This window comes from Arabidopsis thaliana, assembly GCF_000001735.4.
Source record: "Arabidopsis thaliana chromosome 1 sequence".
Taxonomy (NCBI): domain Eukaryota; kingdom Viridiplantae; phylum Streptophyta; class Magnoliopsida; order Brassicales; family Brassicaceae; genus Arabidopsis; species Arabidopsis thaliana.
In genome coordinates, this window is record NC_003070.9 from 9,840,487 (window position 1) to 9,853,717 (window position 13,231).

Below are 13,231 nucleotides of genomic sequence, written 5' to 3' on the forward strand. Positions count from 1 at the left end.
ATAAATTAAAAAGTACCACAATCTTAAGTTTTGCTTTAAACATACCATCACTAATTGTTATCTCAATAGCACCATAAATTATTGTGTGAAAGAAAATATTGGTTTACCCTAAACACAATATAAACAATATACACAATCTTGATTTGTGACTCATGATGTCTATCATTTGTTACTACTTTTGTGTCGAATTCGGTTTGATACATATAATTAAGAACAGTGATGTGAAACCAAAACGAATAGCATTTGCAGTTGAACATTTGATGGGTATAATATATTACATGTCACATTCTTGGGCGTTTTTAATTAATTATTATTAACACCATATGACTACGACGATTTCTTTCGCATGCCACTGAGGTGAAGATATATGACTAATAACAACTGAATTAATTATATTTGTTTTGATTAGAAACATTTTATTGTAATTATTGTAACATAGATCTGCAGCGTATAGAGAAGAGACTATGTTTTAGTCTAAAGCTACAAAAAAAGTTAATTGTTGTATAGCTTGTATCGCTCAGCAACTCACTGTACTATCTCTTGATTCATGACATCATTAGTTGTTGCATGTTAGAACTTAGAAGAATCCAGAATTCAAATTAATTAAACCAAATTGTCTTTATCTATCTACCATGTTGCCAAATATAGTATTCTTTTCTACTAAAAATACTACTACTAGTCACGTTGCAAAATTTCCTTTTCAGGCCACAATTTAATGAAATCTCTTAACTACTACTACTCTTTAAATAATCATATCGTTAACATAGCGTTATTAAGCAACACAACAATCAATTATTATGCTTTGCAATCTGAAAATCCAAAACACATAGAAAAAAAGAAAAAAAATGGATGAGACCAAGATCCCAAAGAAACTGCAAAGCGATGACGAAGAAAACATAAGTTTGATTTCTTCACTTCCCTTTGACGTAGATTTCGACAGCACGAAGCTCTTCAAATACCAAGGATGTTGGTACGACGACAAAACTCTGCAAGGAGTCCTCAATTTTCAAAGAGGTTTCGAGCCACAAGACACCGATATAATTATTGCTTCGTTCCCCAAATCTGGCACTACTTGGCTCAAAGCTCTCACGGTAGCTCTCCTCGAGAGATCCAAACAGAAACACTCTTCTGATGATCATCCTCTTCTACTTGATAATCCTCATGGACTGGTACCATTCCTCGAGCTCAGGCTGTTCACTGAGACCTCGAAACCAGATCTGACCAGTATCTCATCGTCGCCGAGGTTATTTTCGACTCATGTGGCGTTCCAAACGCTGCGAGAGGCTCTCAAAAACTCTCCTTGTAAGATCGTTTACGTGTGGAGGAACGTGAAAGACGTACTGGTGTCGTTTTGGTATTTCAACAGCGCAAAACTAAAGATAGAAGAGGAGAGAAGCATTTTGGATTCAATGTTCGAGTCCTTTTGCAGAGGAGTTATCAATTACGGACCATCCTGGGAACATGTCTTGAACTATTGGAGAGCAAGCTTGGAAGACTCCAAGAATGTGCTTTTCTTGAAGTACGAGGAGTTAAAAACAGAACCTCGCGTGCAGCTGAAGAGACTTGCCGAGTTCTTGGATTGTCCTTTTACGGTGGAAGAAGAAGAGAGGGGATCAGTGGAAGAGATCTTGGACCTTTGCTCATTGCGTAACTTGAAGAATTTGGAGATCAACAAGACCGGAAAAACGCTTAGGGGGGCCGATCACAAGATTTTTTTTCGTAAAGGGGAAGTCGGTGACTCGAAGAATCATCTGACTCCTGAAATGGAGAAGATAATTGACATGATCACTGAGGAGAAATTTGAAGGTTCGGATTTGAAATTCTGAGATATGTGTATTCTATGTTTTCTTTGATGTTCATTGTTCTTTTCTTCATTTGTGATTCATGATGTCTATCTATCATGCATTCGCTTCTACTCTGGTGTAAAATTCGGTTTCATTTACCTAAGAGCAATGATTTGCAACCAAAACGAATAGAGCTTGGGATTTAGAACTGATGGCAAATATTAGTGTACACGAGTATATCGAATTTACAGCCGTTGGGATGGTGGAACACATTACATTAGACAATATTGGCCGTTATATTCGTGAAGACCATATAGCTACGACGAGTTATTTAGCATTTCCATTAAAATTTATGAAACAAGGTAGTGGATGACTACTAAGTATTAACCAATGTTTAAAAAATCGCAAGTCAGTAGCTAAACGTTTGATAGGGGATTAGCGCCTAGATCGATTAATTCGGATTTACTTGGGGTGTAGGCGTTAGCACATTATTAACTTATTTTTTAAAATATTTTTCATAATTAAATTTATGATAAAGCATTAATTGGTTGTAAAATATGAAATGGTAAAGACATTACCTTTTATTTTAATGTTGAGATATATATACCTTTCTGTGTGGTTTAATTGTGCTTTATTTGACCAAAGTACATTGTGTTGTTATGTTTACTTGATTCCATGATCATTGGAAAATACTCAACTATTATCTTGTAATCAAGCATCAAGCATCAAGCATCAGTTGCAATAAATAAATAAAATTGTATACTTTAATTATACTGAATAAAGTCTTCGTTAGATAGCAGTGACACCAAATCCCTAAAAATGGGAGAATCTATCAGGAAAGGTTCCTGGTTTAAACTTAGAGGCTTCATGTCTCGCAAGTTCAGGTGGCACCAAACTATTACACTCATTAAGCTTCTGCTTCAAACCATAAAACACATCTTTATCCTCAAGAGTCAAGAACGTTGTCGCAACACCTGTCTTCCCTGCTCGCCCTGTTCGTCCAATCCTATGCGTATAAAGATCCATTGTGTTAGGCATATCGTAGTTGATGACTTGTGCCAAGTCAAGAATATCTAACCCACGGCCTAAAACATCTGTTGTAACAAGAACGTTAAATCTCTTTTTCTTGAATTCTTCTAAGCTATAATCTCTCTGTTCTTGCGACTTTCCTGCGTGCAATGTAGTCACACGACACCTTCCTACCTTTTCAAGATTCTTAACAATGTAATCAACCTTGTTCCTGGTATTCACAAACACTATCGCTGTCTTATCATCACCTAGATCGTCAATCAGTTTCTTTAACCTAGAGAACTTATCTGATTCTTTGGTCATAATCACTTGTTGAGTGATAAACTTTGTGGTTTCTCCAATGGTGACCACAACAGGATTCCTCAAGAATTTTCTAGCGAGACGCTCTACACTAAGAAGCATAGTGGCACTGAACATATACGTAGTTCTGTAAATCTTTTTTTCTTCGAGTTCTTCATCTTCCTTCTCGGGTTTCAAATTACTACAAGGCATTACATCTAACACTTCTGAGACCTGTGGCTCAAAATCCATGTCAATCATCCGGTCAGCTTCATCAAGAACTAAATAGTTACATTGGTTCAACACCACGTACCTTCTCTCAAGGCAATCTAGCAATCGACCAGGGGTAGCAATCACAATCTCACATCCTTGTGATAATTTCAAGGCTTGTTTCTCTATTGACTCCCAACCAGTGATAGAAACCGCCTTGAACCCCAAGTAACGCGAAAACTTAACCGTCTCTTCTTCTATCTGATGTGCAAGCTCCCGTGTAGGAACCATAACAAGAGCGTAAGGACCTTCTGTCTGATTCTCTTCCCTCATTGGTGGCAACCTAGATATGTAAGCCAACATTGGCAAAACAAAAGCCGCGGTTTTGCCGGAACCCGTAGCTGAAATACCGATAACATCACGCTGTTCAAGTCCTAAAGGTATAGCTGCCATTGAATAGGTTTAGGTTTGTCGTATCCTGCTCTTTTTACTGCTTTCATTAGCTCATAACTAAGCTTACTCTCTTCCCAATTCCTCATCGGATGAGGAATCTTTGATCCTCTGTAAGAAATATTAAAATCTTCCTTGAAAATACGCCAATCTCTTTCATTCATCTCCTCTAACTTCTTCTCGCTCCAGTGCTTATCTTCTTCCTCACGCTTCTCTCTCTCGTGCTTACCCGTCATAAGTTTTTTTTGCTCACGGCGATCTATTCCCGCGCGACACCCTCTCCCAAACAGAGGCTGAGCTTCATGAGGGTTTTGGTAAAGAACATTCATCTCTCCACTCAAAGTATCTTCAGTGTTCTCCCAATCGAAACGGAAATTCTTGCTCGGCTTCATGATGACTCTCTTCTTAGGCTTTGTTGTTCCTAAGTATTGCTCTTTCATTGCGTTAATCTCTTTCTCACGCTTTACCATCTCTAATTTCTCAACCCTAGCTTTAACTTCACGTTCACGAAACTCTCGATCGCTCTCTCTGTTTCGGTCATGGTCGTGGCTTCGATGTCGTTCTCGTTTCACATCTCGGGGACGGTTTCCATCGTCATTATCGGAGTTGGAGCGAGAGATCTGAACGATGCTGCGGCGATCACGATCGGCGATTTCATCCTGACAGCGTTTTAGGGCTAATTCTTTTCTGTGAGCTTTGGTGAGGAATACGGGCTTCGTAAGATTGTCGAAATCGAGCGTCTTCTTCTCCATCGCAGTTTTCATGAATCCTTCGAACGATTGCTTCATTGAATTAGGGATTTACGGTGAATAAGATGGAAAGAACAGAACCGTATTTCTTCCAAATATGGAAACTTACTTCAACTGAAGGAAAAAAGCCTGAACTCACTAGCCCCGTTATATAGGCCCATACGAAGGCATAACAGAAAATATATAATTATATTAAATGTTTCAATAGTGTGATTTTAAGTTATATAAATCAAAAGTTATTGTAAACGTAATTCAAAGTGTTTGGAAAAGTGGTTTTTTGTTTTGTTAGATGATATTAAATGAGTTCATGTTTCTTAGATTTTGTAAGAGATTTAAGTTATATTTGTGTGAAAATATAAATAAAAAAACAAGTAAAAACAACTAAACAAGGCTGTTGTAAATATGATTTAGCATAATTAATTTAACATTATATTTGTAAAAATAATGTAAGCTAATTTAGAAATAAATCCATAGAATTAACTAAATTTAGAGTTTTTTTTTAGCATAACTAAATACTATAAAGATAAACATACAAAACAAGGAACACTATAGTTAGGTTGAGAACTATAGATAAATAGATGTGATGAACTCTAGTCTTCAGACTCCTCAACATATTAATATATTTTAGTTTTCTTCTAGTGATTTGCATTTTGCAACCTATCGCATTTCGATAGATATCATAGAAGGGAAACAACGAGTACGTTTTGTTTGGATCTTATAAAAACGAGCAAAAATAATGAAGCTAGATATCATAAATTTTAGAACTCCAACAAACAAAAAAAAGTCTCCAAGAAGATAGGCAGGATCATGGAGTCAATGCGTCTTAATCCAATCACATTCCAGAAGATAATTGGTATATCCAATATTCCAATCTAGAGATATGTTTTTTAACAGTAAACCTAATTTTTTAACATTATATAAAACTAAATTATTGGGGTCGTCATCGTCGTAAATTGAAGGCTACTCTCTAATACTACTATTACAATTACTACTACTATTTCGTAATAGCTGCTAAAGAAAGAAAAGAGAGATGTCTTTAGGTGACTTTCTTTGACTCCTCTTTTGTCTCTTTTTCACACTTTAGTTAACAAATCAAATAACGAGACTGACACCAAAAAACACTCCTACAAACACGTGCCTTCTCTATCTCCCTCCTCCCAATAATTTCCATTCAAACATTTATCACAAATTACGACCAGCTTTTACCAGTTTTGCTTCTTTCTTTTTTAATTCAAAGATTTTTCAAAAATGAAAATGACTAAAATGATGAAACTATAATCACTTTCGTTAATTCCATTGTAAAGAGAGCATTTTCTTTATTCAATTTTTTTCCCATTGTTATATTCTTTTGCATTCGAATATAAATGTTTTCCTATATGAAATCGAAAATATATTTAGCTCCTATATATTAATAACTTTATCCTATTCAATTTTGTGCTAGAAACCGCCAAAATTCGACAGAAACTGACAAAATCAAATTTCATTTCCAGAAAAATGACAGAAATTTATTTTCATACAAAAAAATCATTTATCCGTTGGTCGTTCAAACTGGCAACTAAAGACAAAATGTATATAATCTTTTGATTCATATTTTTATAAACAAATAATTAAAAACCCAATAAAACCAAGTTGCCAAAATAGAAGGAAAAATAAATAAAGAAAACTCCTTATTTTGACAAAAATGAATTCAGAAAGTTTATCGATAGGTCGTTCAAACTACAGTTTATTTGAATGACAATTTAACATTATTCGAAAGATTCCAACGTTTATGTACGAAAGCAACTGTTTTTTTCCTAGCAGAACAAAAGTAACTTGTTAATGTTCAACGAAAATTAGTAGTAACAAACAAAATAGTTTTGTGTTTTGATTCGTTAATTCAATTATAACACAAAAATCTGCGGAATCCAACAATTTCGGAAACAATTACTATCCCTTTTGGTTAATTAATCTCAGTTTCTTTACATCAAATTTCAACAATTTCTATGTATCACCAACACACGAATCTGCTAACTAATCAAAAACAAAAACTAATCTATTTTCCTCATAATACTTTTCTTAGTTTTGGACTTGGATTTGGATTGAAGTTTACGCTTCGAACTTGAATCACTCTGAGACTTCTTCTTCATCACAGTAAACCTTTTCCTCTTCTTCTTCGTCTTCTCCATCGTTGCTGCTTTCATTGCCTTAGTCTCTGTTATCGTCTCAAGCTTTGGCTTCCATCTACGTAAACCAACCAATTGAACATAGTCTTTCTTCAACTTCACCGTAGTACAAACCCTACCTTCTCCTTCTCCTCCTCCTTCTTCTTCCTCTTCCTCTTCGTTTACTCTGTTTTTCTTCCCTTCCATCATCAGTTCCGACACGAACTCTTCAGACACACGGATCCTTAAACGCTCTCCTTTCTCTCCCTTTTGTATAAGAAACGGCTGAGGTTGCTGTTGAGTCTTCTTCACCAAAACGCCACCGTTTTGTGGGGTTTTAAGGGTGGCGATGGTGAGGAAAGAGAGATCGTTCTTGAAGAAATCTGATGGGAGGAGGAAGTAGTTGAGACCTAGCTTAAGTGTTTCGGTTTCAGACAGAACAGGGGTTTTCTGTCCGATGTAGAGTAAGTCTGATCTACAGATTTTGTGTTTTGGGAAGTCTTTTGTTAGCTCTGAGACTACTACGGGACGATCGTAGACTTGTAAAGAACCGTCGGATCTGACGAGCTTGATTCGTCCGCCGTTGCTGGTTCGGTCTGGTCGAGGATGAAGACAAAGCCAACTTGAAGGACCTTTGTGTAGCTTTACGAGTAGACTCCCGAGCTTTGTGATGTTATCATGACCCATTTAGTATAAGCTGGATTTGGGGGTTTCTTTAATCTTCTCTGCTAGAAGAAGAAGGTCATGAAGAAATTGGTGTGTGGAGGAGAGAGAGAGATAGAGTTTTGGAGTTTCAGTGTGAACAAATGAAATGAAGTTTTGGTTTGTATATATATACACTGAGAGTATTTTACATACAAAAGAATTTATCTCCCTTTAAAAATGTGTTTGTTTTCAATTTTCATATTCAAATATATGAGTTCTCCTTCATTTCATTTTATTTGGTAAACAAATAGGGGCCCAAACAAATAATTTTTGGCTTTCAAGAAAAATTCAATTTTTTACATCTTTTTCACTTTATCTTTTTGGCTAATTTCAATTTACTTTAAAATAAATTTTTACTAATAAGTATACTCATCTATTAATATACAGATTTTTTTTATTCCATTCGTTTAGTAATGTTTTGTATTTTTCTTTTTTTTCATGCATACATATTATTTATATTTTTATGCACACCTTATATGTATATGTTTCAACTATGTTATCGGACATCCATGCTTTAAAAGTTGGATATATGGACTAGGTTTGGTCCAAGTATGTTAACTGTGATTAAGAAGCGATTAAAATAATAATATATGAATAAAGAATTTGACTATGTTTAACGTGCGTGACGGCATTAGGTTATACAAATATATAAAATGAAAGAAGACTTAGACCGGTGGAATTAAAAGGAAGTATCGAGTGTTCTTTTTAGACATTTCAATCTTGGTTTTAAGGTATTTCAACTTTAATGAAAACTCTAGAATAATCATTTCACCTTTTTCTTCTCTTTTAACCAGTGATTGACCCAATCCCTACTTAGTTGAGCAATCATGATCATCCTGAGATTATGATATAAGTATTATTCTTTTTTTTGTTGTTGTTACACTAATCTTGGAGATATTTAATTATCACTATGAACATAAAAATCCAATCCTGATGTTAACACGAGTTTTAATTAGAATTAATATTTTTCAACGAAACATATGAACATGACAACATCCTATTATTAGATTAGATGCGGAACATATTTTTCAAGTTGCAAAGCCTAAGAGAAGTAGCCACCTCTCAAATTTGGTCATAGAAAGATGTAGGTTTGACTCATCAAATAGTGTACGTAATTATGTTGCCTTACTTTGACTCGCTTCTTCATTACTTTATTTTGGTTTTGAATTGCCACTCCCGCCTTACTTTCTTTTCCTTTTCGCCATCTTTTTTTTTTTTCGATTTTGCATGATTGCCTTATTTTTCTTTTACTTACAAACTTTTGTAAAATACTAATGGTAAATTAATCTGGAAACCGGAGATCGGTTTTATGTAGCTTATGGATTGTGGGGAGGTAAAACGTCTGAAGAGAACTCATGCTCACGAGAAGTAGCTTCTTCTGTGCGTTTACGGCTTTGGTTTTGTGTGTGAAACTTCGCATTATCTTTGTTTTGTGTAGCACAAACACATTTAACACCCGATATGCCATCTTATTAAAGTAATCGAGAAATCGGTTTTATGAAGCTTTTTCATATATAGGGTGGTTTCGGTTTGATATCAAGACTCCCGTAGTCGCAAACACACTCTTACAAAGATGGTTCAGAGCTATCAGTTTTTGCTGTTGTTGTTTTCAACGGATGTATATGGTTCAACTATATTTACATTTTTTTTTAAAAGATCCAACTATATTAACATTTCATGACACAATCACTCGATAACCATTGAATATATAGATATTGTAAGACTGACCATGTTCAGTTAACACAAGAAGAGTCCAAATGCTAAATCTTCAAATTTGATGGGCACTAGTCATAGTTTATATGCTAACAACTTTAATAAGAAATTCAAAGGACGTAGCTCGTTGGTGAGCAAAGAATAAGACGACAAGGAGCAATAGGCTTAATGACAGACAATTCGCTAACTTCTAAAGTTGGTCACTTCGTAAGAATGATACAATGAAGCTTAATATTTTAATATATCATATTAGATATTTTTGGTTTTGGTTTTAATCATTTAGATATTTGCATATAACGAATGCAAGTAAAAAACAATTTAGGCGATTGCACAAACCCCACCATTTAGATTTGTTTCCACATATATACTCAATGTTACTATCTTCCAAAACTCATACCAGATTTGTTTTAAACACATTAAACATAGGATCTTCTATGATGAAAGTGTTGTAATGAGCCCGTGTCACCAATTCTCCCATGCATGCTTATTATCGATTTGGGCTCTTTTCAAAGGCCCATCGGTGATATATTGGGCTTTCTAAATGCTGGTTTTGTCTATAGCGCCCAACTTGATCACCTTTAAAATCCTAAACTCATCAAAAACCAAAGACCGAATCCAACTTAGAACACGAATACAAATCATGAATGTTAGATCTAAAGGACAAGGTTCCCTCAAAAAAAATAAGAAATAATTTTATACAAAAGGAAATGAACAAAAGCAATGTTTATGAGTAAACGCCAAGAGGACAAAATGTAGAACACATTGAAATGGTATCAAATACTAAAACACACTGTTCCATATATTAATGCACAATATCACTAAGAGCTGCCATTTATACCAGTGGACCTTCACGGACCATGTGACTGCACCGCTTCTTGAAGGCTCTTCACAGCGCTTTCATAAGTCACAAACCCCATAAACCAGAACTCGTGGTTGTCGATGGAAATCACTTGTATGTATTTATCAGATGTGTTCACTCTACTTGTTGATGGGTTCACTGCCTTCAGCTGATTCGCCGGAAGTACCACCTGATCATCACATCAAAATCATCAGCCACAGACTTTACAAGGAAGAATGACAGAAAATAGACTGCAAGTGCAAGGTTCTCAAGGAACGAAAAAAGGTTCTCAAGAACCACCCAAATCTTAAAATCAGTTTTCCAAAGATCATGTTGTCAAGAAGCTTTCTGCTTGGTTTAATAGGATTTCAGCTCATGTTAGATGTTTACATTAGAACCAGTCCAAACTCTCAAACTAACAATTATTCAATGGCTCCCCTAGTTTTATCAAGAATGCTACAAGATTTAGCTTACTCTCTTAGGCAAACCACTAAAGTCCTAATTGTCTACATAGGAACTAACATGCAACTACTCAACAATATCGTTAGAATGATTATGTAGTTTCCATTTACTATAAGCGTACACACACTACGTTCTATACGTCAATAACTAGAAATGACAAGAAAATTTGTTATAGTCTATGAATCTATGTAAATAGATGCATTGAAAATGACTTAACTCACTTAACGCTTTATCATGTCACCATCAAATATTACATTCGCTGAATCTTTGTTCTCAAATAGTTTTCTTAGATGTAAATAGATATAAAATAAAAGAGTTAGAAAGAAAAAGTAACCATAGGATAGAGAGCGAGTATACCTTGTAATAGCTCCACAGGGTCTGCTCACCCTCTTTGTAAGAGAGAGGATTGTCACTAGAGAACGCAAGCTTGTGAGTCGAAAGATACATAACTCCCAGGACAGGACCAGCAGATGTAGACAAGTAGCAAGCATAGGTCTTGAGAAGTTTTTCATCAGGAAGGCAATCAAATGTTTGCTTGAAGACCTTCTCGTATCCACCCTCTGCAAGTATTTTTGTCCCCTGAGCAATTCGTGAAACAGCAGCATCTGCTACACTTGGGCCTGTTTTCACTGAAAAAGAAAGGATAGATATCAAAACGTATACTCTCAAGTCTCAATTCATATAAAATATCATCCCTCCCTCCAACCATATGTATATAATACTAATTCATCACACAAGCGGAGAAATAAAGCCAAAACAACCTATACTAGAGAAGCTTCAAGAGTCAAAGGCAATAACCAGATACAAAGAACTAATTGGCTTAAACTCAAACGGAAGAGCATGAATATCAAAATTGTTGGCTAGATTTAGTGTCGGTGGTTGAACGCGAAGTAAAATTCCGAAGAAGCGCCAATTGATGAACACTAACTTAACCAGAAGGGGCATAACCAATACCATCGTATTCTCCAAGAGACGGTAATCAGATTAATTGGTAATTCATCTAATCGAGGGGGAAGAAGAAGAAGAAGAAGAAGCGCTTACAGTGCTGCCAAAAATTTCCGGCGAGATCCTCCGCCTTCTTGGTGGCGTCGGCAGCCATTTTCCCCCATTTCCCTAACGTATCCTTCACCGAATCCATCGTATCTGTCCCCAAACCAAGATCAATCAATCAATCAAAGGCAGAAATTGGATTAGGATGCGAAATCGGATAGAGAGAAGAAGAACTCACTCCTTGGGGCAGGGGAAGGAGAAACGTAAGGATTGGATTCCGCTGGCATGGTGGTTGCGGCGGCACCGGTGGGAATAGGCTGAGGAGGAGGAGGAGTGACGTCGGTAGGATCGAGCTTAGGGTAAGGAGCGTAGTCAGAGGAGTGAGCAGCAGCCTTGGAAGGCTCCGACGCGGCGGCGGGCGTAGAAGAGATCCGGCCATGATCATGATTCTCTTGCCCACTCATGATTTGATGTTTTCTTCTTCTTCTTTCGAAATGAACTTTTTATTTTTTTGGTTTGGGTTAAGTAATGAAATAAGAGATGGTTCGAATCTCGCAGGCAACAAATAATAATTGAATTAAAATGTCTGTCCGCGTTACGTTGGCATTATTAATCGTAAATAATTTAAGTAGCCTCTTTCCCAAAGTCGGTCTAACATATATATCTCGTGCGGTCTTAAACAGTAGACGAAACTTAATGCAATTAGTTTCTGTAACGGATACTAGTATTCAATTATACCTTTCCTCTAGAACATATCCATAATCCATGTATGTACACCGGTTTTGTGCCCGTTTATCTTCCTCAAGAAATTCAGACCTTCTTCACTTACGATTTTTGTTTTAACTAAAAAATATCTTATTCTAACTTTTTGATTGCTTGGTTTATGTTTTTTAGTTTGGAGTCCAGACCATAATCCGTCCGTGTGTATTTGGACTGTAAAAACCCACATGCGGTCCACCCAATTGACAGTTCTAATCATAATAACAACAACAAAACAAGTTAGATTGTAACCGCTATTGATATACCACAAAAAATTGCTATTTTTTCCGATGAAGGTTAAGAGTGTCTTTATCATTTCGGACATTCGACGATAAAATTTTGTTGTGTTGAAAACATAGTTACCATATCAAAAAACTAGTTTTCATCCAAAAAGAAAAGTTGATTCACATTCTTCTTGATGGTATTTAAACGAATGACATTTTTTTGAAGTTTCATATAGCTCAAACACTCAACGGTTTAAATGAAGCTTCTTATATAAACCTCAAAATCAGATTGAACCTAAATGATCTTGGGAACTCAAGTCCGTATCCATAAAGCTTACTTTTTATAATCCAAGCAGCATCTAAGTTACATTTATCAAACCTTTTTCCAAATTTTCTAAGACTATATGTGTACAAGGATTTTATTCACAAAATTAACGGTGTTGAAGAAATTCTACAACATCTTTTTCCAAATCACTTTCAACTTTTAATTCAAACAGTTAACTTGTAAATAGTCTAACTCACTATTTTCTTTACCGCTACAAAATAACGACCGCCAATTTTTTACCATTTTGTTTTTACCGTTTCACTAAATTAATTAACTACGGAGAATGAGAGAATACGTGTTTAACCCATTTCGAGTCTTCTGAACCAGAGAGAGACTCTGGACGTAGTGGCGAGAAAGCAAAAGATTTAGCGAACGTCTCTTCTCTCGTCTCTCGTCAGCATATGCGTAAGAGCATCTCCATTGGTGAGATACTCCATGAGTACCTCATAATATATTATTAATATTTTAATTTAAGTAGAGAAACTTATACTAAAATTGTGCTTCCATTGGTGAAATACTCTTATGAGTATCTCATTAACATTAACATATTATTATATGTTTTTTATATTAAAT

General features: G+C 35.6%; 4 protein-coding genes and 1 long non-coding RNA gene across 7 annotated transcripts; 2 read left to right on the top strand and 3 right to left on the bottom strand.

The window, feature by feature from the left end:
- Window positions 1–782: 782 nt before the first annotated feature.
- Window positions 783–1,949, top strand: SOT7 (sulfotransferase 7). Its single transcript, NM_102583.2, has one exon. The coding sequence runs from the start codon at window positions 846–848 to the stop codon at window positions 1,824–1,826; it is 981 nt and encodes a 326-aa protein (NP_174139.1). The 5' UTR covers window positions 783–845; the 3' UTR covers window positions 1,827–1,949.
- A 587-nt stretch (window positions 1,950–2,536) lies between these two features.
- Window positions 2,537–4,075, bottom strand: AT1G28180 (DEAD-box ATP-dependent RNA helicase-like protein). 2 transcript variants are annotated; one of them, NM_001332804.1, is made up of 2 exons: window positions 3,406–4,075; window positions 2,537–3,326 (listed from the first exon to the last, which is right to left on the bottom strand). In NM_001332804.1, exons 1-2 carry the CDS (start codon window positions 3,753–3,755, stop codon window positions 3,311–3,313), a joined length of 366 nt encoding a protein of 121 aa, NP_001320749.1. In that variant the 5' UTR covers window positions 3,756–4,075; the 3' UTR covers window positions 2,537–3,310. The 2 variants fall into 2 exon arrangements, with proteins under 2 accessions (NP_001320749.1, NP_001319095.1); NM_001332803.1 differs by having other exon boundaries at window positions 2,549–3,257; window positions 3,309–4,075.
- A 2,185-nt stretch (window positions 4,076–6,260) lies between these two features.
- AT1G28190 (uncharacterized protein) lies at window positions 6,261–7,529 on the bottom strand. The gene has a single exon (NM_102584.3). It carries the CDS (start codon window positions 7,327–7,329, stop codon window positions 6,529–6,531), a length of 801 nt encoding a protein of 266 aa, NP_174140.1. The 5' UTR covers window positions 7,330–7,529; the 3' UTR covers window positions 6,261–6,528.
- An 867-nt stretch (window positions 7,530–8,396) lies between these two features.
- Window positions 8,397–8,740, top strand: AT1G06127. Its single transcript, NR_139026.1, has one exon. It is a non-coding gene; the product is annotated as an other RNA (long non-coding RNA).
- Window positions 8,741–9,357: 617 nt separating this feature from the next.
- On the bottom strand, window positions 9,358–11,963 carry FIP1 (FH interacting protein 1). 2 transcript variants are annotated; one of them, NM_001332805.1, is made up of 5 exons: window positions 11,589–11,963; window positions 11,402–11,503; window positions 10,718–10,989; window positions 9,899–10,088; window positions 9,358–9,646 (listed from the first exon to the last, which is right to left on the bottom strand). In NM_001332805.1, the coding sequence occupies exons 1-4, from the start codon at window positions 11,812–11,814 to the stop codon at window positions 9,909–9,911; spliced, it is 780 nt and encodes a 259-aa protein (NP_001322847.1). In that variant the 5' UTR covers window positions 11,815–11,963; the 3' UTR covers window positions 9,358–9,646; window positions 9,899–9,908. The 2 variants fall into 2 exon arrangements, with proteins under 2 accessions (NP_001322847.1, NP_174141.1); NM_102585.3 differs by having other exon boundaries at window positions 9,519–10,088; window positions 11,589–11,949.
- Between the last annotated feature and the right edge of the window lie 1,268 nt (window positions 11,964–13,231).

Excerpts from the sequence above, each read along its gene's own strand:
- SOT7 (NM_102583.2), top strand. The coding sequence starts at position 846 with ATGGATGAGACCAAGATCCCAAAGAAACTGCAAAGCGATGACGAAGAA.
- FIP1 (NM_001332805.1), bottom strand. The coding sequence starts at position 11,814 with ATGAGTGGGCAAGAGAATCATGATCATGGCCGGATCTCTTCTACGCCC. Across the intron at positions 11,504-11,588 it reads TCCTTCCCCTGCCCCAAGGA|ATACGATGGATTCGGTGAAG; the intron begins GTGAGTTCTTCT and ends GTTTGGGGACAG. Across the intron at positions 10,990-11,401 it reads CGGAAATTTTTGGCAGCACT|TGAAAACAGGCCCAAGTGTA; the intron begins GTAAGCGCTTCT and ends TTTCTTTTTCAG.
- AT1G28190 (NM_102584.3), bottom strand. The coding sequence starts at position 7,329 with ATGGGTCATGATAACATCACAAAGCTCGGGAGTCTACTCGTAAAGCTA.
- AT1G28180 (NM_001332803.1), bottom strand. The coding sequence starts at position 3,755 with ATGGCAGCTATACCTTTAGGACTTGAACAGCGTGATGTTATCGGTATT. Across the intron at positions 3,258-3,308 it reads AGGTCTCAGAAGTGTTAGAT|GAAAAAAAGATTTACAGAAC; the intron begins GTAATGCCTTGT and ends GAAGAACTCGAA.